At 42.2% G+C, this 22913-nt stretch overlaps 1 protein-coding gene across 2 annotated transcripts in view; it reads right to left on the reverse strand.

Moving 5' to 3' along the window:
- Positions 1-22312, reverse strand: part of cdc34b (cell division cycle 34 homolog (S. cerevisiae) b) — a 37369-nt gene extending 15057 nt beyond the window's left edge. The window contains exons 1-3 of one of the 2 annotated variants that reach the window (XM_060906135.1): positions 22032-22312; positions 21376-21563; positions 4431-4517 (exon numbers count right to left, since the gene is read on the reverse strand). In XM_060906135.1, the coding sequence (XP_060762118.1) occupies positions 4431-4517; positions 21376-21561 (273 nt within the window). In that variant the 5' untranslated portion in view covers positions 21562-21563; positions 22032-22312. Of the gene's footprint in view, positions 1-4430; positions 4518-21375 lie in introns of both variants that reach the window. The other variant, XM_060906134.1, reaches the window with a different exon arrangement.
- Between the last annotated feature and the right edge of the window lie 601 nt (positions 22313-22913).

The raw sequence follows: 22913 nt of genomic DNA on the forward strand, positions 1-22913 counted from the left end.
TAGGGCACTTTAAAAAAAAAAAAAAAGGCCCTAAAAACAGCGTTACAGGAACTAAATCAATCTTAGTTCCGGCAGTGCAGACACAAAAAAGGGGCGCTTCCTCCAAGTTCTAAGAACTATGAAACCGCTCCTCCAGTCCAAAAGCGTCTCGTAAGAGTCCGAGGTAAAGCAATAACTTGTTCAACACAGAAAATGTCAAGCTGAAGGGATCTGCAGTTCCCCTGTAACATTCCAATCTGCATTTTTTTTCCGTCTTAACTTGAAAAGAGAAGGCGAGATCACAAAAACAACTCTCAATGAAACAAAAGCAAGGTGTGGTATTCACTGGAAGCTCCACATGTAATAATTCACCCAGTTCACTATTCGATTCGTGATATCGGCTTCACCATTTGATTTTCCCATTAAATGTTTGGGGGGGGATTAATTTAAGAAAATGCTATAACCAAAAATAAGTAAATAAATAAATAAAATACATATTTAAAAAAAAAAAATCCACTCACACCTGTTTCGCTTTCTTCATAACCAATAATAATCCCACATTTGTAAGGACTGAAGCAAAATACACTAGCCTCATTAACTAAAATTTTCCTTTTATTAAAAATAAGCTCGCTTCAACTGATAAGCATTTGTAGGTCTTTATTTGCTTCCCTTTTCGTCATCTTTCAGTAGTCTATAAAAAGAGCGCTCCAATTTCTTGTGAAATCTATTTGTCCAGTCAGTCAGAAAACATCTCTTTCCCATTTTAGATCGGTTTGTGTTTTCGCGCAGCGTTGTAGTTGAGTCACTAAACCTCGAGTCCCCGGTGTTCAAGTCTGCGTCAAGTCCCAGTCATTTAAAAAAAAAAAAAAAAAAGTCTGAGGACAAGACTCCAACCGCACCATGTGAGAGCGGCTGTTTCAGCGCTGTTTGTTATTGAACAGGACATATGAACAGGTGAATGTGCTTCTCTTTATCAGGGAGTACGAAGTATTCGGTCAGAGATGGTTGGGAGACGGATGTGAGTACAGAAGGTGTGTTTATTAATACAAGAGAAGACAAGTAAACAATCCAGAACGGTAGGCAAAATAGTAAAACGGGCAATAGGTCAAGCGAGGCACAAACAGGCTATCGTAAACTCTGCACAAAGACCAGAAACAGGAAATCAGGAAACCAAACAAGGAAATAAGGCGTTGCTGACACATTACCGAGCAACTCAATACTTTGCAAAATAAGCGCGTTTTCACAGGCGTCCTGATTTGGGCCTTAATCCTGTGCAGGTGTGAGTCGTTCATGGCGTGTGCGAGTCCGCTTGGCGTGCGCCCGAGAGTCTATGCCAAATTATGGCATGTTACAAAAATAAATTAAAAAAATGAGTCCTCATCTTCAATTTACGAGTCATTAGTGCTCAAGTCCAAGTCAAGTCACGAGTCCTTAAAATTAAGGAACGAGTCAGACTCGAGTACTGCAAGCATGTTTCTGCGGTATTCGAGCTGTGTTACTTCCACCTACTGTAAAGTCATGTTCTAAGTTGCTGTCTAAACTACACAATTACAGCTCAGAAAAACAGATTATGCAGCCTGATTATAATCATGGCTCATTTATTTCATCGACTCAAATCTGTATCACGATTAGGGCTGGGTTCAAAAGATCGATCCGCGATCTGATATCGATTCATGTTCAAAAAATACGAGATCGATTCAAAAATGTGTGGATCGATCTCTTCCAGGTGGCTATAGGCACTATTTTCTCGACCGTGCAAGGACGGCTATAAAAAGCGGGTGCCGGCAAACGAAACCGAAACTTAAGAACGCGAGATGGCTGAAGCTGCACAGCTAAAATCACCGCCTGGCCTGAAAGCTGATGTATGGCATTACTTTGGATTCAAACGTTACGAGGACAGAGACGAACTTGACAGAACAAAAGCAGTGTGCAAACTGTGCCACATAGAGGTAAAATATAGTGGCAATACAACCAATCTCCGCAACCACTTATCCAGGCACCATGCCGACACAGTTTCAGCTAAACCTGCGGCGAATCAAACTGCACTGGAGAAGGCAATTGGTGTTAAATTTCCTTCAAATTCTCAGCGCGCCTTGAGCATAACCGAGGGTGTCGGAATATTTATTAGTAAAGACCTACGCCCCTATAGTGTCGTAGAAAATGCTGGATTCAAACTACTGGTGAAGAGACAGGAACCACGCTATGTCCTGCCCAGTCGCAAACATTTGAGCGAAACCGTTATCCCAAAAATGTATGCGAAAACATATGGGGCTGTTCCTGTCAATAGACCTCTTGCAGTCACGTGACCGAATCCCGGCTGGAATGTAAACAGCCGCCATCTTGTCAGTCAACAACACAGCTGAATATTGTTGCACTCGTATACAAAATGGATCAATTTCAACCGACGGACTACACGGCTCATTTTTCTAATGAACAGATAACTAGATACATGTCTAAAATAAACGACCTACAGATTAGTGACCCTTATCGATTACCGGACGTAGTTTTCACGACCGTGTCCGTGGATATTGAACTGCCAGAGGTGGAATACCCAGATGTGTATAATTACCTCATTAAAGGAACAGTCCACCGTACTTCCATAATGAAATATGCTCTTATCTGAATTGAGACGAGCTGCTCAGTACCTCTCCGAGCTTTGCACGACCTCCCAGTCAGTCAGACGCAGTCAGACGCGCTGTCACTCCTGTTAGCAATGTAGCTAGGCTCAGTATGGCCAATGGTATTTTTTGGGGCTGTAGTTAGATGCGACCAAACTCTTCCGCGTTTTTCCTGTTTACATAGGTTTATATGACCAGTGATATGAAACAAGTTCAGTTACACAAATTGAAACATAGCGATTTTCTATGCTATGGAAAGTCTGCATTATAATGACAGGCGTACTAACACCTTCTGCGCGCTTCGGCAGCGCATTGATATCTGAGCCTAGCTACATTGCTAACAGGAGTGACAGCGCGTCTGACTGACTGGGAGGTCGCGCAAAGCTCGGACAGGTACGGAGCAGCTCGTCTCAATTCAGATAAGAGCATATTTCATTATGGAAGTACGGTGGACTTTCCCTCGCTGTTCAGTGGTGAAGCACTGCGTGCTTATAAATCTCTGGACAGTTATCTTTACAGAAATTCAGGATTTGTCAGCCCCCCTCAGATGTGGCATCTTGTAAACAAGAAAATAACAATCCTCATTGGACGGGTAAGTCACTTAAGTATTGAGTACTAGTACTGATACCACATGGATATACTGGAATAAATACATGGCGAACCTGAGATGAAATGGTCACTGTACAGGCGCCAGTGATCGTTCTTTCCAGTTGGTACCCATGCCTTGTTGTTGTTTGGATTGGCCCGGCTGATAGCAGCAATCCATTTTGCGCGCCTGTCAGGGTCCCGTGGCAGCCTATGAAACTTTCTTCCCGATTTCTGACCTCTCCTGTTGCGCCATTTATATGCCATACAACTCTCCGGCATTGTGGCACGGTAATATTTGCAGATTTGGGCGAAAAACAACAAAAGTCAGTGTCAGTAAATTGCGATGGCGGAAATATGGCGCTTGACCGACAAGATGGCGTCTGTTTACAATCTGGATCGGCTGTGACGTCACATGCAAGTGGACTATAGGGACAGTTTTTACTTGAAAGTGACAATCCAGCAATATCTAAGTAGATTGATATCGGATCGAATCGGAATCGAATCGATCCAGGAAATCTGGATCGATTCCCAGCCCTAATCACGATTCATCATTGTATGCCTACTGGAAAGCCTGACTGGTTATACGGGCTTTTGTCAACATTCCTGCCCTTATTTATTGTTGTAGCTTGGATCTTCATGAATTTTCCTCTTCTTTGTTGCTATAAAGCTAGTTTACTTGAGAATTGCCCAGAAGGGGTTGCTGAAGGTTTTGAAAGAAAGACTTTGTGTGAGCACCTTGGGCTTTCTTTGTTCAGAAATTTGTTTTGGTTAAACCCATTCTCAGGAGTGAAGGATGGCTTCAGCAGAAATGCACAAATGGGTCCTCCCCGCCGAAGGCACATATTTCAGAGCCTAGAAATGCTACTGAGTTATCTAGGAGCGGTTTGTCTGGTTCATACACTCGCGCTGTGCTAGATTAGATTAGATAAAACTTTATTGATCCCTTTGGGCAGGTTCCCTCAGGGAAATTAAGATATGAGCGAGAGAGAGAGAGATTCCAATGAACTTCTCTTACCTCATCATTTACAACAGGAAAGGAAGAGTCATGTCAATCCAAATAAACAAATGGAGGTTAACACTCAACTGAGCAAGCAGTTTGTATTATTAAACATGGTGTTACTTTGCCCCGTGATGTCTGCATAATTTCCAAACAGGCTGAGAAGGGTTTAATAGCCTAGTAAGATTTTCCAACACCGATCACATGACTGAGGGAAAAAACAAAACAAAACAAAGGCATGCTCTTACCTCGTAAATGTTCGGGTGCCACATTTTCGTCAGGAATCTGAAGGCTGGAGGAGAGTAAGGGTAGTCGATAGGGAACTTGATACGTGCCTTGGGTAAAAAGGGGGAAAAAAAAAAAAGACGACACACATTAGTTCACCAAACAAATGCACAATGAAAATAAACAGGCGTGTAGGTTCTCAACCTCAGACCTAATCAAAGTCTGATTTTACACTCGACACGACCAAACAACTTGGCCTGACTGTACTGAGGTTCAGGAGGATTCGGAACCCATTAAAGCACCATCGTAAATCATACTTGGCCCACCAAAACACACCGTCTCCCTCAGTCAGCAGGGCAAGGAGACACTGGGACAACTGCTGATAATTGGATTGGAGATGCATTAAAGCTCAAGGATAAAGCACAGACATGCCGATGAGGAACATACCAAACAAAAACGGACTGAATACCAGGAGGCGCTGCACATTTTGTGCACTAAAAACCAACTTGGATTCTGATTACGCAAGACCTGTGCACTCTCGAACTCCATCCAGCCCCTTAACAAAAATGCAGCGAAGATCAAGTAGCTGCCCCTGAAACCCAACACACTCGTCATTTCCATGCCAGAGACACACGAGTCGTCAGGGAGCTGGGAACAGTGTGTAAAATATTGAAAATGTTTGCATGGTACCAAAGGTGAGCGAGACATAAAAAAACAGTCCAGATGGAATTAAATTTCATTTAAAACTGTGCAGAATTTGCTCATCAGCTCGATTAGCACTCTAATGAGTCCCATTAGCACCGGGATCAGCGACTGGTAGACATGATCCAGGCACCAATTATTCATACTTTGCACTGCACATCATGTGCTCACAGGACTGACATTAACCTACTTAAAAAGCCATCAGCGAGTTCGATTCCCTGAGGCTTAAAAACCGTGCTCTGTATTTTTCTAATGATCTCAAAGATGAGAAATTCTTTCCATCTTTCCAAAAAATAAATAAAATCATTTTTATTGCCATTTAACCCGGTGCTCAGCGTGTGTAAAAACTTCCGAGTCTGCAGAAAGAGCTCACACGCAACTGGTTTGATCAAGAAACTGCTGAGAAAACCACAAGTGTGCAAAGCTGTCAAAAGCTCTGAGCAAAGTTTCATTTATCTTTACCATCATCAGATGAGTTAGGACTATGTTTTTCAGATGCACACGCCGAAAAACAGAAGTGGGTTATACAGAAACCTATTTCCAAAAATTCTGAACAACGATACATCATGGCATTCAATATTTCCAAGCTAAGAGTGGAAATTATAGCCAACAACGGACATCAGAGAATAATTTAACATTAACACCATCAGCGTATTCCACAGCAAAATGATCTGCAGAAGGAGGACCTTACTTACTGACCAATCTCTGGGGATTCTTTCCATGCATACATCATCCACTAAACTGAACTTCGAAATTATTTAGTCCTGTAAAACCAAACCTGGATTTATGCAAGACATGGTATATACGGGTCCGTCTCAGAAACTGCTCTCTCATTTGGGACATTATGGTCAAAAAAATTAATTTTCTAAATTTTACTATTTTTTTTGCATTTACCCAAAACTCAATGTTTCTCTTGTCATGTTTAATAAGAATAAAGATCGCATCTTGCTTTATCTGGCCTCCACTGTGGAAAAGTTTTTTTTTATTACAATTCAAATGCTTTTGGCGGCACGGTGGTGTAGTGGTTAGCGCTGTCGCCTCACAGCAAGAAGGTCCTGGGTTCGAGCCCCGGGGCCGGCGAGGGCCTTTCTGTGCGGAGTTTGCATGTTCTCCCCGTGTCCGCGTGGGTTTCCTCCGGGTGCTCCGGTTTCCCCCACAGTCCAAAGACATGCAGGTTAGGTTAACTGGTGACTCTAAATTGACCGTAGGTGTGAATGGTTGTCTGTGTCTATGTGTCAGCCCTGTGATGACCTGGCGACTTGTCCAGGGTGTACCCCGCCTTTCGCCCATAGTAAGCTGGGATAGGCTCCAGCTTGCCTGCGACCCTGTAGAAGGATAAAGCGGCTAGAGATAATGAGATGAGATGCTCAAATGCTTTTGTAAAATTGATTTCCATATAAAATAACTCCATCATGAAGAATTAAAGCCCCTCCTTCACATACGAGTGAAAATATTGAATAAATTTCCTCTGATTGCTTGGGTTAAAAATGCCAAGTTATGATGACTGAATTGATTATTCACTTAAATATGAATAATATGGTACAGTTTGGGTATTTGATATGGCGAAATAGGACACAATGGAAAAATCAAGAACACACCGGAAAGATGAGAATAACGGCGCTGGTAAAAGAACAGCGACTGTACCGGCTGAAGGTCGCGCAGGTCTCTGCTGTGGCACGCAAGCAACGGGACATCGCTACCGCACCAGATGGAGCGCGAGGCGGGGGCGGGGCAAAATGACTGGCTGTAGATTCTATCAAAAGCTCGATCTAAATTGACCATGGTTGCAAAATATCGGCCAAAAATACGCAGACACTATGAAATATGAAAGTAAGATGAAAAAGAAACATTCCATTGCCTTATACTGCAAGACTAAAACAAAATAAAACTGTCAAACTCACCTTTTCAGTGATAACGTCCGAACAGATCACCCGCGTAACAAAGACCGCAAATGGAAGCACGACCAGCTTCTACCTGTTGGAGTGGAAAATTCCATTCTACACATGCAAATTGTTAATGTGTGTCCTTCCCCGCACACAACACGCTACGGTAAAAAATAGACCACAACTCATTTTATAGCTCAGAAATTCATACAAGACCAGCTACCTCATCTCATCTCATTATCTCTAGCCGCTTTATCCTGTTCTACAGGGTCGCAGGCAAGCTGGAGCCTATCCCGGCTGACTACGGGCGAAAGGCGGGGTACACCCTGGACAAGTCGCCAGGTCATCACAGGGCTGACACATAGACACAGACAACCATTCACACTCACATTCACACCTACGCTCAATTTAGAGTCACCAGTTAACCTAACCTGCATGTCTTTGGACTGTGGGGGAAACCGGAGCACCCGGAGGAAACCCACGCAGAGACCAGCTACCATCGTAACATATTCTGTAAGAAACATATTCTATACCTAACTTGCAGCTTTCGTTTTAAAAAACAAAAATCGCAGATTTATAACTAAATTTTTATATGCTGTAGTGATTTTTAAAGTTACTACTTTTGGTGAGGTAGTGACCTTGACCCTGAGGCTTTCCGTTTAGATCAAAACACACGATCGTATTGGTTTTGGGTATGTGGAAAATGGAGTTACGACGGTGATCAAATATTTTGCATGATGTTTTATTACGGTTATGATTATTCTGTGAGCGCACCGATCCTTAGGTGGATAAAGTTACAACTTTAAAATACAATTAGTGATAACTGTGGACTTTTCAATGGACTACAACCTGCGATGTAGTCAACCGTTTATCATGTCCCAGATCAAGCCGCCATTTTTCCACAAATCTGCAGAATTTTTGCCAAATTCTGAATAGAGTATTCACATCAAAGATTTAGTTTTATCTGTATTATTTCTTTCATCATTTTATTTCAAATTAAAACCAACATCACCATTCAAAACCGTACAGTTTATTGACTGAGTATATTTAGTGGGGTACCCCCACAGTACCCAGTTTGAGACAGACCCATACACACACACACTTCTAAATGAATACAAGCATCTTCCTGAACCACACTGTTTATAATATTATAAAAATACAAAATGATTCATTTTTTGGCTTTAGACACCAGTACATATATAAGAACTGACAGAGTGACGATCTTCCTGGCCTTCAGTGCAGACAGGGAGCTCGGACTACACGTTTATTTTCCCATCAGCACAAAATGTGTTTCTCTGTAACACATCAAGTTGATTACTGACTGACCAGGGGAGGCACTTTGGATGCGAGAGCAGCCGAGTCAGGATCTTTTGAGAAAGTCAGGAACGGGTTTGTGGAAGCGCTGACAAACCCGAATAATTGAAAGTGCAAGTACGTCTTCTCAGAGCAACAGAAAATAAAAGACGCAAGCCAGGTTTAAATGAGTTGTATGTGCGACGCAATGACAGAACACTGCAGCTTGTACAAGCAAAATACACTTTTTTTTTTTGGCAGGGCCACAATCACAATGTGCTCCTCGTGTGCTCGCTAATGAGTTTATGATTTGTCCACCCATGCAGAGTTATGTAATGTCGCCTGCAAGTTGTTTACAACTGGGATATAATTTATTTTCCGCAATCAGAGGCTGAGTTAGTGTTAAGCTCACCACTTTAAAAAAAAAAACAACCCACCACACAACCCCAACCACACCTTTTCAGTGACTGAGACTCTTGCTCAGATCTTTTCGAGTTATAACCAAATCACATGCAACGACGAACAACTGCCAACACAATCATGCTGCCACTGAGCACCTGACTTGAACACCGTTGTCATTTGTTCACAAGTCTGAAGTATTTCCCCCCCTAAACCGCAATTTATTTAAAAAAAAAAAAAAAACCACCACCCACACCCACATATACTAATGAAGGTCAAAACATTCACAGGAACACCGAGACAAAAACTGAACTGTGAACAGTCCGTTTGCATCCTACAAGCACTCGAGAATGTGTGCAAATTGACATAGGACACTTACGTGAGCCAAATAACCAGCCCAAGTTACTTCCATTTTTTTTTTAAATAAATGAACAAGCTTAAAATCACCAATTTATTTCAACTGCACATACACACAAAAACCAAAAGAACGAAGCCATAAATTAAGGCTAAACAAGGCGAACCACTCAGTTCGAACAAACTAAGGCTACATCCACACGACAACGAGATTTTTTTTTTTTTTTAAATATCGCGTCCACATGGGCAACGGATCAGTAAAATTTCAGGTTCATATGGCAACGCAACGCTTGCTGAAAATGATGCAATACACATGCCACACCACTACGTGCGCTGTAAGACGGTCCCATCGGAGACACCAGAACAATAGAAGTAGACGCATGCGCATAAACCCCTTCTTCTGTAGCATTAGCCTTCTTCAGGAATGTATTGTCAGACTTAAACCAACATCTGAAAAGGTGAAATCGCTCCTTTTTTTTTTTCCCCTATTTTTGCTGGCGGGATTGTTTTTGTTTTTGGAAAGCGCACGGGTGGTGCGCGGTTTTGGTTATACTGCTTCCACAGTGTTTGGACTAAAGACTCTGCCCTAAGGGCTATTCTCTCACTCACTCTGCACCATTACACAATAAATATTCACAGTGAAAATATTTTGTAAGCACGTTTCATGAACCAAGTTATAGGATTTGTTGACAACTCGCATCGAGTTCGTTACACTTCTACCCGGCGTGAAGCACTGACAGTCATGTGGTTGTGACGTCATCGTAAACAAATCCGTTCTACTCATCCAGACGACTTCGCAACGGCGCCGTTGCCAGATTTTTTCACTCTGGAACCCGTTCTCAAAAGATTTCGTTTTGGGGCACCCAAAACGCCGGTGCCGTGTGGACGCCAGGCCGAAACAATAAGCAATTTTATCAGATTCACCTGAATCCGTTGCCAGGTGGACAGGGCCTAAAAGACACCCTATAAAAGGAAGAAGAGGAGCTAGCTGTAATGGCTGAGCTGCATTATTGGAACATTTAGCTCATGCTGAGTCTTTCATCATTTATACTGTGTGCACATTACACAACCTTTAAAATCTCAGTCTCTGACCTTTTCATTCGACAACTTTAATTGCTTGCCATCAGTTGAGAGACGGATTAGTTGTTTCGGGGATGGGGGTTGCTCGCAGAAGAGGCTTGCTCTCTCTCACACAAACAAGACATAAACTTCCACCTGGAGAGCACGTTGAATCCCCAAATTCTACTGAGTCAAAAAAAAAAAAAAAAAAAAGACATGACATGACAGCAGTCTACCATGTGACAGTCAGGCTTTTTTTGTTTGGAAACATGAACAGGGATGCAAATGGTGCGCCTTTTGGCGGATGCCGCCTTTTTCACGGCTGAATCGTGCAGTTAGTTCTGATTTTTTTTTTTTTTTAGGGGGGGCGTTGGAGTGTCTGATTATAATTATCAAAGTAAATTCTGTATATAAGCAAATGCCATTACAGTCCATGAAACATAGGAAGTATAAGAACAGTAAATCAGAAAGCTGCGCACGTTTGCGCAGCTTTCGCGCAAACGTGCGCAGCTTTCTGATTTACTGTTTTCTTCTCATACTTATACTTCCTATGTTTCATGGACTGTAATGGCATTTGCTTATATACAGAATTTACTTTGATGAAATTATAATCAGACACTCCAACACCCCCCCCTTAAAAAAAAAAAAAAAAAAATCAGAACTGCGCGATTCAGCCGTGAAAAAGGCGGCATCTGCCAAACGGCGCATCGTTTGCATCCCTGCATGAAAAAGAGAAAGACGTTGAGGAAATATTGGTTGGGGAGCTGCAAACAGTGAATCTGGTCTGTTCTGCCAAGAGAACTGGAGGTATGGGGGGGGGGGGGGGGAGCGCCATTTTTATACCGTGTGCAACCAGGAATGTCAGGTTTGTTTTTATTTTGGCTGTTCCAAATAGCAATTTTGGAATGACTCAACAAAATCTCTTACAGAAGCAATATTACTAATGCATCTCCAAAAATTTGAATATTGTGGAAGTTCAATATTTTATCCAACATTTAATATATTCGACTCATTACACGTAAACTAAAACGTTAAGCATTTTTAAATTTTATGGCCAACAGCGCAAAAATAAAGGCACCACAATAAACCAATATTAAAAAAAAAAAAAAAAAGTGCAATTCTTGGTCTAGTTCAGTACACACAACCACAACTATGGGGAAAACTGCTGACTTGACAGTTGTCCAGAAGACAACCAGACACCCTCTACAAGGATGGTAAAGCCAGTATCTCACTGGGCTGCGACAGCTTGCAAACATCATTCGCGAGAGAGTTTCAAAAAAAGTGTCTTGAAACATTCGCAGGGCTTCTCAATTTCCTTGCATGAGTCGCAAAGTGTCGCTCCTTCGTCGCTGAACTTTTGAACATGTTCAAAAAAAATTTGCGCGACAAAATCTCTCAAAATAGCCGCAAATGTGTCGCTGGTGTCGCAAAGCCATCACTAACCCTTCTCAAGTCAGTTTCCGTGAGACAGGAAATGTGAGTGTCTCTCACTGGGCTGCAACAGCCTGTGACTAGTTGGAGACAACAATTGTGAGAAAATATGCAAATAGCAATTGTGTGATTCCAAGTGAAAATTGTCGCCAATTCGCATATATTTTCTTGCAATTGTTGTCTTCCCAACTAGTCACAGGCTGTCGCAGCCCAGTGAGATACTACCTAAAGCCACAGGTGGTCACTGCTGAAAAGGTGCACAAGCAACAGGGATGACCACAGCCTTGAGAGGACTGTTAAGAAAAAGTCGATTCAAGAACTTGTAAGAGCTTCACAAGGAGTGGACGGAGGCTGTTGTCAGTGCATCAAGAGCCACCACACACAGACGTCTAAAGGAAAGGGGTTACAACTGTCGCATTCCTAATGTCAAAGCACTCCTGAACCAGAGACAACGTCCGAAACGTCTTACCTGGGCTAAGGAGAGAAAGAACTGGACTGTTGCTCAGTGGTCCAAAGTCTTCTTTTCAGATGAAAGTAAATTTTGCATTTCATTTGAAATTCAAGGTCCTGGAGGAAGAGTGGAGAGGCACAGAATCCAAGGTGGTTGAAGTTCAGTGTGAAGTTTCCACAGTCTGATGATTTGGGGTGCCATGTCATCTGCTGGTGGTCCACTGTGTTTTATCAAGTCCAAAGTCAACGCAGCCATCTCCCAGGAGATTTTAGAGCACTTCATGTTTCCATCTGCTGACAAGCTTTATGGGGATGCCAATTTCCTTTTCCAGCTGGACTTAGCACCTACCCACAGTGCCAAAACTACTACCAAATGATTTGCTGACCATGATATTACTGTGCTTGATTGGCCAGCTAACTTGCTTGACTTGAACCCGAGAGAGAGAGAGAATCTATGGGGTATTGTCAAGAGGAAGATGAAAACGCCCGACCCCAAAAATACAGACGAGCTAAAGGTCACCATCAAAGCAACCTGGGCTTCAATAACCTCAGCAGTGCCACAGACTGATCACCTCCATGGCACACTGCATTGACACAGTAATTCATGGTAAAGGAGCCCCAACCAAGTACTGAGTGTATAAATGCACACTTTTCAGAAGTTGGACATTTCTGTATTGCAAATCCTTTTTTGACTGATCTTCAGAAATATTCTAATAATAGACACATCAGATTTCTGACTGTCATGAGCTATAAGCCATAATCAAAATTAAAACAAAAAAGGCTTGAAATATTGAACATGTAATGAAAATAGAATATATGAAAAGTTTACCTTTTTGAATTAAATTTTTAAAAAATCAACTTTCACCATATTCTAATTTTTAGAGATGCACTCATTGTGCTTCCATATTGCTCTCAGGCCATCCTTAAAAAAAATCCGTTTCCTGTCCACCGGGTGAGCAAAAAAATTCAGTCGGGAGGGAGGGATTTTTTTTTTTTTTTTACTATATGGATGGATAAGAAATCACAATGCTGTGTTTGCTTTTTCTTTCAGTGCTTTATTACAAAAGCAGACACATTTAATAAAATATGACAGTTAAATCAACTGAAACTTGTACAAAAACTTGCAAGTTAGCATTTTAAATGCTGACTGCAACATTTGCAAAACTTTTCCAAAGGTAATTAAAATGTCCGACACACGGACTTTTTGTAGTTCTAAATCGAGCGTTAGGCCTAGTTCGGATGAAACTACACTATTAAAATGATCACCGAATGATTTGTTTTTCTGAATCTTTACTATTTTCTTGTTTGCTAGAATACCATTTTGCGATTTCACACTTAAGCAAATGTTTGAAAACTCCGGATCTCATCCACGGCCCCGACATGGTGCGCGCGCGCACTCGGCGGAGGCAGTAGTGTGTCGGGGCCGTCGGAGGGAACAGAAGCAGAGATGACGCTTATTTTGTCTCCGGTAAACCAGTCTTCTCTCATTCAATTACGTGCTGGCATCAAAAGACACCGTTGGTTGTAAATGAAGCCAAACTGAGTGGTTGGAGTGTATTTTCATACACAAATGGAGAAATGTTCACTGAGTGTGTAATTGTGTAGCCCCACTGCAGACCGTTGTTGTTAATTCATAGCATGCTCAGCTGCGTGAATGTGTCATGCACCGAAAATAAGAGATTTACAAGCCAGGAACGCCTCATGATGCAATACGCAAGAAAAGAAAGATGATTTACTGCCATTTTACTTTGCATTTGAGTAAAGTGAATAAATAAATGGTCTGTGGAAAATACATTTAATCCTGGGAACTGCGTGCACAGGAGTTTATTTTGTGTTTACCCCCCGGCTGGCTACTTATTTGTCATGGCTGGCTAGTATGAGCCTTCGCGGAAAGCCCTGGGAATGCGGAAATGTCAAGTTCGATTTTAAAGTTACGAACCCGAAAAAAATGTTGAAAAACCTGGGGGCATCATGGCTCAGGTGGATAAGGCGCCACACCATAAATCCAGGGACCCGGGTTCGATTCCGACCCGAGGTCATTTCCCGATCCCTCCCCGTCTCTCTCTCTCTCTCTCATTTCCTGTCTCTACACTGTCCTAAAGGTGAAAAAAGCCCAAAAAATATATGTCGAAAAACTGGCGTTAAAAAAAATTTAAACTGCACAAACGGCACTCACCCGCCTGGTGGACCGGAAACAGAACATTTTTTAATAATGGCCTCATCCTCGAACACAATGAAACAGAGGAACAATCTGGATTCTGGGTTCTGCTGCGCATGCAAGTAGATGAACTTCATTTCCTGTGGGACTCTCACTGGCTGTTTTTCATTGCTGCACTCGCAACTATTTGCATAGAGAGCCTCACAGTAAGTGACATCATGATAAAATCAAACATGCTTTAAGTACACGATATGGCCCGATGTGGACATCTCGCCATGGAAATTTCGGAAAACTGAAATCAAAAGATGAAGGTGTTGCAGAAAAGTAGACTTTTATTAAACCAAATAAAAGTCGAGTCAGTCTGCAAAGGAATCCAAACATTAATCATGGGGTTTTCCCTTTTTATTCAGCTCTAACACACAGTTACACCTTTTCTGCAACGCAACAGTTTTCCACCAATATTTTCCATTGGGCAATACATCGCATACTTTTCACACTTGGTTTCCGCTGACAGTTAGAAACCCTCACCAGAATGACGTGCAAAACCAAACACATGCTAAAAAGTAATACATGATGCAGAAACACCGAGCAAAAAGTTATATTAAGCAATAAAAGGAAAGAAAAATATATATATAAAAAACATTCCAATGAAATCAATTTCAGCTGCTTTTCTGTATTTGAGTGCAGTCGCAAACTTATAAAAAATTTAATTATTGCTTTTAATAAAACCAACTTCATTGTTGTTTTAATGCGAGTGTGATCTCACCATCACATCCATGCATGTTTTTCTCAACGTCCTGGTCCTGATTTACCCCCCTTTTACTGGTAATAACCCCCACTCTTCTGGCAAGGCTTTCCACCAGATCTTGATGCGTGGCTGCTGGAATCTGTGCTCATCCCGCCACAAAAAACATTCATGAAGCAGGGTTCTTCAGAAAATCCGAAGTAGCCGGATTTATTTAAAAAAAAAAAATAAAAAAAAAGGTAGTTGGTGGCTCTGGAACTTGCAGTGGTGAAGCACTAATGCCAGGAGGATCTGTGGACATACCCTCCAGAAAATATTGATATTCACATGCCTTCTTGTGCACTCTCAACGAATAAATTAACCATTTCCATGTAAAATATGCATGAAATTTCCCTCCAGATGTATACGTGCTTGGCTCTCACTTAGCCTCTGTAGTACGCTGCCTGGCTCTGTAACCTACCTCCATTACCCCTTTTCCACCAAATCAGTTCCAGGGCTGGTTCGGGGCCAGTGCTGGTTCACAACTCGTTCAACTTGCGAGCCAGCTGAGAACCAGTTTGCTTTTCCATAGCACGTGGTGCTAAGCGGAGCCACGTCATTACGTCGCTGTATACGTCAGTTACGGTGCTACGTTTACATAAACCTTGGCGCGAATATCAAAGCAAAAACACGGAAGAAGCAGCAGCAACAAGAATAATAATAATGGATGACTTCGCGTTTGTACAGCTGCTGCTTCTCGTCGCTTAAAAATGGCAACCTTTCGCGGTCTTGCTATTGTTGTTGGTCTTAACAACTCCGCCCCCCCGCTGACGTAAGCGGTTCTTTCCTCTGGCCCAGCAGAGAGTTGGTGCTAGCCTGGAACCGGTTTTTCTGGCCCCAGAGCCAGTTCTTTGTCAGTGGAAACAGAAAACCCGGTTCCAAACTAAGCACTGGCCCTGAACCAGCCCTGGAACTGCTTTGGTGGAAAAGGGGCACATGGTGAGCTTATTTGGTGCATGTGTAATGTACTTGATGTGCTTCTGATGTGGTATTGCATCGTTTTAATTTCAGCATAAACATTTGCACACAGTTATTTGCATTTTATAAAGTATGACGCCTTAGCGAAGGGACCAGACATCTTCATGGGAATTTAGGCACTCCTGGTGGCTTCTGGATAGAAAAATACTCTCAGAAATGAAAGTATGATTTATACGTACAAACCTGCAGAAGACATGGACTTTATTTGGGCCATGGAAGGTTTGAGTTTCTTCGTCGGTGGCATTTTGGGAAAACCGAGTGAAATCGTCTGCAACAACCACCAACCGCGTTTTTACCATCTGCTACGGTGGTCACATGGTCCGGCTCAGCCGATCAGAGCGCAAGAATCAATCAGCAAATATGGAATCACTTCCGGTCATGCTAGACCCGAATCAAAGACAATTTCATGGTGGGATAATTGGATTTGCAGCAAAGACAATATAAATCGCTTGAACACTGAAAGGCAAGTTTTTTTTTTTTTCCTTGTATCGAGTAGCCAGTGCAGACCATCCGTGTAAGCGGAGAAAACCACCGGTCACTGGTGCTTGTAGACATCTCTGGTGAGGAGTCCTGGGGTGCCATCAGCATTACAGTTTATCCCAAAGGTCTTCAGTGGAGTTGAGGTCCAGGCCACTCAAGTTCTTCCACATCAACCTTTGAAAACCATGCCTTTTCAGACCTAGTTTTGTGCGCAGGGGCACTGTCATGCTGGAACATGTCGAGACCCGTTAGTTCCAGCGCCGTGAAAGTGTAAATCTACCGAATACAAAGACATTCGATACAATTGTGTGCTGCTGACTGTGTGGCAACAGTTTGGGGAAGACTCACATACGAGTTAGATGGTCAGGTGTCCACAAACTTTAGCCAAATGGTGTAGCTGAGCCTCTGCTGTTGAATGCGCACGGAGAAAAAATGGCACCTTTGAACCATTTCACGCTACATGAGTAATCAGCGTGGGAGCCCCAAAATCTGGCTAAAATCACGTAGCCTGTGCCAGGCTTTAGTCACCTTTTTGTTATTTTGTTTTCGGCTCAGTTTTGCGAGCCTTGTTTGGACTTTTACAAGCATCACTAAATGTAACTCAGCTGTGCCATAAACACATTTGGTAATTTATGACTAACACAAAGCCTTACTGAAAGATTGAGATAAATGAGGCCCGTTCTTTTTAAAGGGGAACTGAAATCATATTTAAACTTGCTTTATTTCTTAACGTGTTATTCCATTACATTTTCGGTTTTAGTAACCTTATATCGTGACTCATATTGGCAGATTATATTACACTTATCGGCCTTTTCGGTTTTTAGCCATGCTGAAGGTGGTTCGTTTGGTCCACGGCAGGCGTCGCTTATCCGTGCGATCTTCACGAGACTCGTGCGAGACTTCAAACGTGACGTGTCAGTGCTGCCATTTCGAAAACTGTTTACACAGCGGCCAGATCACCATATCGTTCCAATTTAGATTCATTTTGAGATTTGCCAGCTTCATCAGTGATGGAGATTACTGCATACGACTTCAAACCAATGGTTAAATGAAAAAAAACCCGCTTTCAGACACTACGCCGCCGCGCTGGTATTTACATCATTACTGTCGCATAATTAAAACGTGCCAGATCAGTCGGCTGGTGGGTTTTCAAAATAATAAATACATGCATGTGTTTTTGTGATAAATCCATATTATACTGAGCGCATTTCCCACAATCAATACAAAGTACCTGCATCTTTCAGTTTTTAAGTCAAGGCTGAAGACTTTCTTCTTTGCTGCCGCCTTTTATTAAATCAAATTTCAGGCTTTTAATTTGATTTCTTTCAGTGCAACCGCAATGCATGATGGGATATATTGCTTTGGTTAGTCACCATCAGTTGTGCATGACCTTTTCTGATGCACTGTGGGATACTTTGAGCGCACTCTATAGTGTGTAAATAATCCTCACTCGGGTTTCAGACAGCACTACAAAATGGCGTAGAGAGAGATTTCGGACTAGGGATGGCGAAAACTAAAAAAAATCTTGACCGACCACCGAGCCTCATTAGCTGGTTAAAGTCGGTTAACCTAGGAGTTTAACAGGGATGCAAACGGCGCGTCTTTTTCACGGCTCGTGCAGATCCGATTTTTTTTTTTTTTTTTTGGGGGGGGGGGGGGGGGGCGTTGGAGTGTCTGAATAATTTCATTAGAGTAAATCGTGTATTAAAATTACTACATAAGCAAATGCCGTTACAGTCCATGAAAAAGCCGTGAAAAAGTCGGCATCTGCGCCTTTAGTTTGTGTGGAGAGATATGATCTGCAATAACATGCATTGTTGGCTACAGACCGAAACATACTTTCAGAATGCACCGGCCAAGGCAGGACTAAACTCCATGTGCCTTCTAATAATAATTTAAAAAAAAAAAAAAAAACAATAATAATTTGTAAGCTAAAAAGCCTGTGTCTACACTTCTTTCGCCGAGTGGCAGCCAATGTTGCCAGATATTGCTGACGTTTTCCAGCCCAAAATATGTTCAAAACCCGCCAAAATCCACTTAAAACCGCCCAATCTGGCAACACTGGTGGCAGCTGTGTTCAACTGGGGCGGGACATGACTGAATGGGTGCTTCTGATTTGTCAGCTGTCTTTAACTGGGACGGGAGGGCGGGACATGACTGAATGGGTGTTTATGATTTGTCAGCTGTCGTCCTTACACCGCATGGCATGCCCCTAGCGTTTACAAACACAGAATTCCAGGTTCTCCGTTCCAAAATCGGCAGCTTCAAAACGATTGATTTTTTTTTTCACCGACAACCAAAAAAAAATCAACCGGTTAACGTTGATTCGGTCAACCACCGATCAAACGGTCATCGGTTAACATCCCTATTTCGGACACAGGGACACAGAAAACTTCCGGCTTGATTACATCAGCATTCGAAAGAGGACACGCGCGTCTTTTGAAAACGTTGGCAGATGTTGGTCACTTTGATTTCCGCCCTACGATGTCTCGCACAGGTCTCAACAAAATCTCGTTTACGGCCATTGCTTTGACATATGGACTGATATATTACATAGGATATTTCAAAACACTCATAACTTGCTATAGCAGTGACAAAATGGCTATCAAAAATGCATTGCTATATTTAATAAAATGAGATAAATAGAATTTTTTTTTTACACCACTTGCACCACCACGCGCCCTCTTTTGGGCGGCACAGTGGTGTCGTGGTTAGCACTGTTGCCTCACAGCAAGGTGGTTCTGGATTCGAGCCTAGCAGCTGGCGGGGCCTTTCTGTGTGGAGTTTACATGTTCTCCCCGTGTGCGTGCGCATGGGTTTCCTCCAGGTGCTCCGGTTTCCCCTACAGCCCAAAGACATGCAGTTAGGTTAACATGGGACGTCCTTGGGCTGAAGTGCCCAAGAGTGGCGGCGTCACGCACGTATCATCTATGATGAACTAAGTTTCGTTGTACATTTGTGTAGAGACAATAAAGGCATTCTATTCTTTCATTTAAAAAAAAATTGCTTTCAGTTCTCCTTTCACCCCTTAATGACGACCCTGTGTACATCCCATAATGACGACATATGACGCCTTGTCTGAAACCTTGTCTTTAGACTTTTTTCTTGTAAATACGTTCTAAGGGTGAACAGCATATACATATACAAGGGTGGCTCTAGCAACTGCCTTAAAGTCTATATCACAGGTAAATTCAGGAGCAAGATCAATATAATTCTCTTTTATATTCAACTTTGGTCAAATATCTGTTACATTCTGCATTCTCTGCATTTTTTTTTTTTTTACCTTGCGCAATATCAGAAAAATTCAGTTGAAATCGAGCCATTTGAAGCGAATTGGTCCGCCTCTGAAAAAACTTGCCATTTTGATTTCCCAGCAAACATTGATTTTCGTGACGTCGCGTGCGGGACGCCTCCTTCTGAATCCTACGTCAGCGCTGGTTTGTTTATGAGAAAACGACCTGGTGGTTTTCTGCAAATTTCTTCAACGTTATCGCGTAATAATTAAAATGGTTAACAGATGTATCGTAGGAGGGTGTAGCAACACCAATCTTGACGGGATTAGTACTCGTCGTTTCCCAAAAGACCAGACAATGAGAGAGAAATGGGAGCGCTTGGTCTACACAGGCTGTGCACTGAAACCGTGCAAAGCTCGCACAGCCTGCTGGTGCTTCCGCACGTGACGTCACGAATCTGGCTCCCGACTCTCTTGGGATTTTTCCAGACGCGTTTTGTTATTTTATTATTTTTGTCTGCTGTAGACAGATGGCCTTGTGCAAAATTACCCTTCTGGATGTGTATGTAAATGGACATTCTTTCAAATAAGGCGAAAATGGTTAATGTAGAACTCTCTCGAACTGATGATCAATGGATTTTCCTGTCAGTTTGATTAAAGTTCAGGCTGTTATGAACAGTTGCGAAGCAGCATGACTGGTTCTGGGACGGCATGCCAGGAGCCCTGCAGGTTCTCTCTCTCTCACACACACACAGGGAGCAGCTCACACTCCCAGCTCTGGCACTGCTCAAGTCTGAACACAGCCGCAGAAGGTAACGACGCCAGAGTTTCGGCCAAACCCAGATCGCTTCGTCAGTGTAAACAAAGACGATAGATGAACTTGTATCGGTGTGACATTAATGGGTTGATAAATTCCTTCACGACGCATTTTACTCACTCACCCGGTGCGTCTAACTGCGTTTTGATCTCCATTCTCTCGACAATGAGCATATAGTCATTCGCATCACTACTGCGTCTCTGAACAGGAACCGAAACTTGGGTCATTTCCTATTTGTGCTGCTTGACTGATCAACTATATGGTAGTGGTGGTGGGGTGGAAACAAAAAACACACACCCTGAGTTAGAAAAAAAAACTTTCTGCTCAACACACTATTGTTCTTGCTGAAATATTTTCATCCAAACCTCAGACAGACATGAACACACTGCTCTTCAAAACACTATGATCTGACATTTTCTGGCCAGATTTACCCACCTACACAAAGCTCATTAGTTTGTTGCCTACTTCATGTGATTAAAAAGACCACAGAGGAGGAAAAAAAAACCCTCTCTCTGTCTACATGTATAAAACCACATCGTTCTTTTTAAATCCCAGGACATCTGACGGGCAGAAACTCGTCTCAGAACTCCCTGCTCGTGTGTCACAGTTGACAAAAGAGGAACAAAGAAGGAAAGCCATTCTCTTCTTCTTCTGACTGAAATATATGTTTTATAGCTTCTCAATAATAATAATAACCGAGCTGACCAGGAAAATAAACCTGTCAGGCTGGACAAGCTGTTGATTGTTCTTTTAAAAACAAAAAAAAAACAAGAAGAAAAAGAGCGCTGTGGCTAAACAACCACAAAGCTACTAGCATGAGGAATGCTAGTTTTATTTCATGGGGATAAATATAGAGCTCGGGGGCTGCTATATATAGCCAGTGAAACATCCAGAGACTGAAATAATATCTCACACAAGACAGAATAAAGAAAAATTAACTCGTCTTACCTTAAAGTAACCCCCTTCATAGAGTGTATTTGGGGGTCCAAAAATGGCTACTTCCCAGTTATAGAGGTCTGCTTCATCCACCAGGGTGATTTTAAAGCCCTCGACTGGCTCCTCTTGAAGGCTTTTCATTTCGAGCATTAACGCTTTCTGTGAACTTGCTACGTGAGAACTGCTGTTCTGAGCCATTTCTGAGGAAAAAGGTCACGAAATAAACGGGTTTGCGACAACGCCTGGGTAGTGTGTGTGTGTTTTCTCTCAGGCTAACTCAAGCTAAGCTAAGCTAGGCTAGGCTAAGCTAAGCTAAGCTTTGTGTGAAAGCTCGCGAGCTCTTGCCAGCTCCACAAAAACGCCTATTGTTTAGTCGGAGTTACCTCACGCTCAGCTTGACATGCGACAAGTTTAATTCCCGTTCAAAAACCACCCTCCTTACAGCAAAATAAACTAAAAAATAATATATTTACACACTTTTTATTTAACCGTCTAACATTATAAATCGTTTCCTGTAGAAATACCACACTTGTTTTCCTAGCAACAAAGCTAAACTATCCGACCGTTCACGATGGAGGTTTCCAAACAAGCTACTCTTGTCTTTTTTTTTCTTTCCTTGTTCCAAAGTTCTCCTGAGAGGAAAAAAATAACTCTCCACAACGACTTACAAGAAAATGGAGTAAACAACTGAGATAGTTGACTGTCGCAGCTGGTCGAATCTCTCTCTTTTTTTTTTTTTTAACACCAGTTCCACTCGTCAATAAATTCGCAATGCATTGTGGGTATTGAAGTTCACAAGGCCAACCATATAACTCGGTATTTAAAGGTTCTGAAAAGTTTTTTTTTTCTTTTTTCAGCCACGGACCGACTTTCTTGTAATTCCAGGACAAAAATTCAAATTATATCATGGACATAATCAAAACCGTCTGTCATAACACCAACAATCATGAGGTCCGTCTGGGGCAGTTAAAGATGGCGTCGAGGGCTGTTTATGAACATCAGTACTGCGTAATTATTGCGCAAAGGAATGAGTTTACTTCTGGATGTGATCATATCCGCAGTGGTATTTAAAGGTTCTGAAAGTGTTTTTCAGCCACGGAACGACTTTCTTGTGATCCCAGGGCAAATATACTAAACTTCAAATTAGATCATGGACATAATCAAAAACGTCTGTCATAATAACAACAATCATGAGGTCCGTCTGGGGCAGTTAAAGATGGCGTCGAGGGCTGTTTATGAACATCAGTACTGCGTAATTATTGCGCAAAGGAATGAGTTTACTTCTGGATGTGATCATATCCGCAGTGGTATTTAAAGGTTCTGAAAGTGTTTTTCAGCCACGGAACGACTTTCTTGTGATCCCAGGGCAAATATACTAAACTTCAAATTAGATCATGGACATAATCAAAAACGTCTGTCATAATAACAACAATCATGAGGTCCGTCTGGGGCAGTTAAAGATGGCGTCGTGGGCTGTTTATGAACATCCGTACGGCGTAAATATTGCGCAAAGGAATGAGTTTACTTCTGGATGTGATCATATGCGCAGT

Source organism: Neoarius graeffei, chromosome 23 (genome assembly GCF_027579695.1).
Source record: "Neoarius graeffei isolate fNeoGra1 chromosome 23, fNeoGra1.pri, whole genome shotgun sequence".
Lineage (NCBI taxonomy): Eukaryota > Metazoa > Chordata > Actinopteri > Siluriformes > Ariidae > Neoarius > Neoarius graeffei.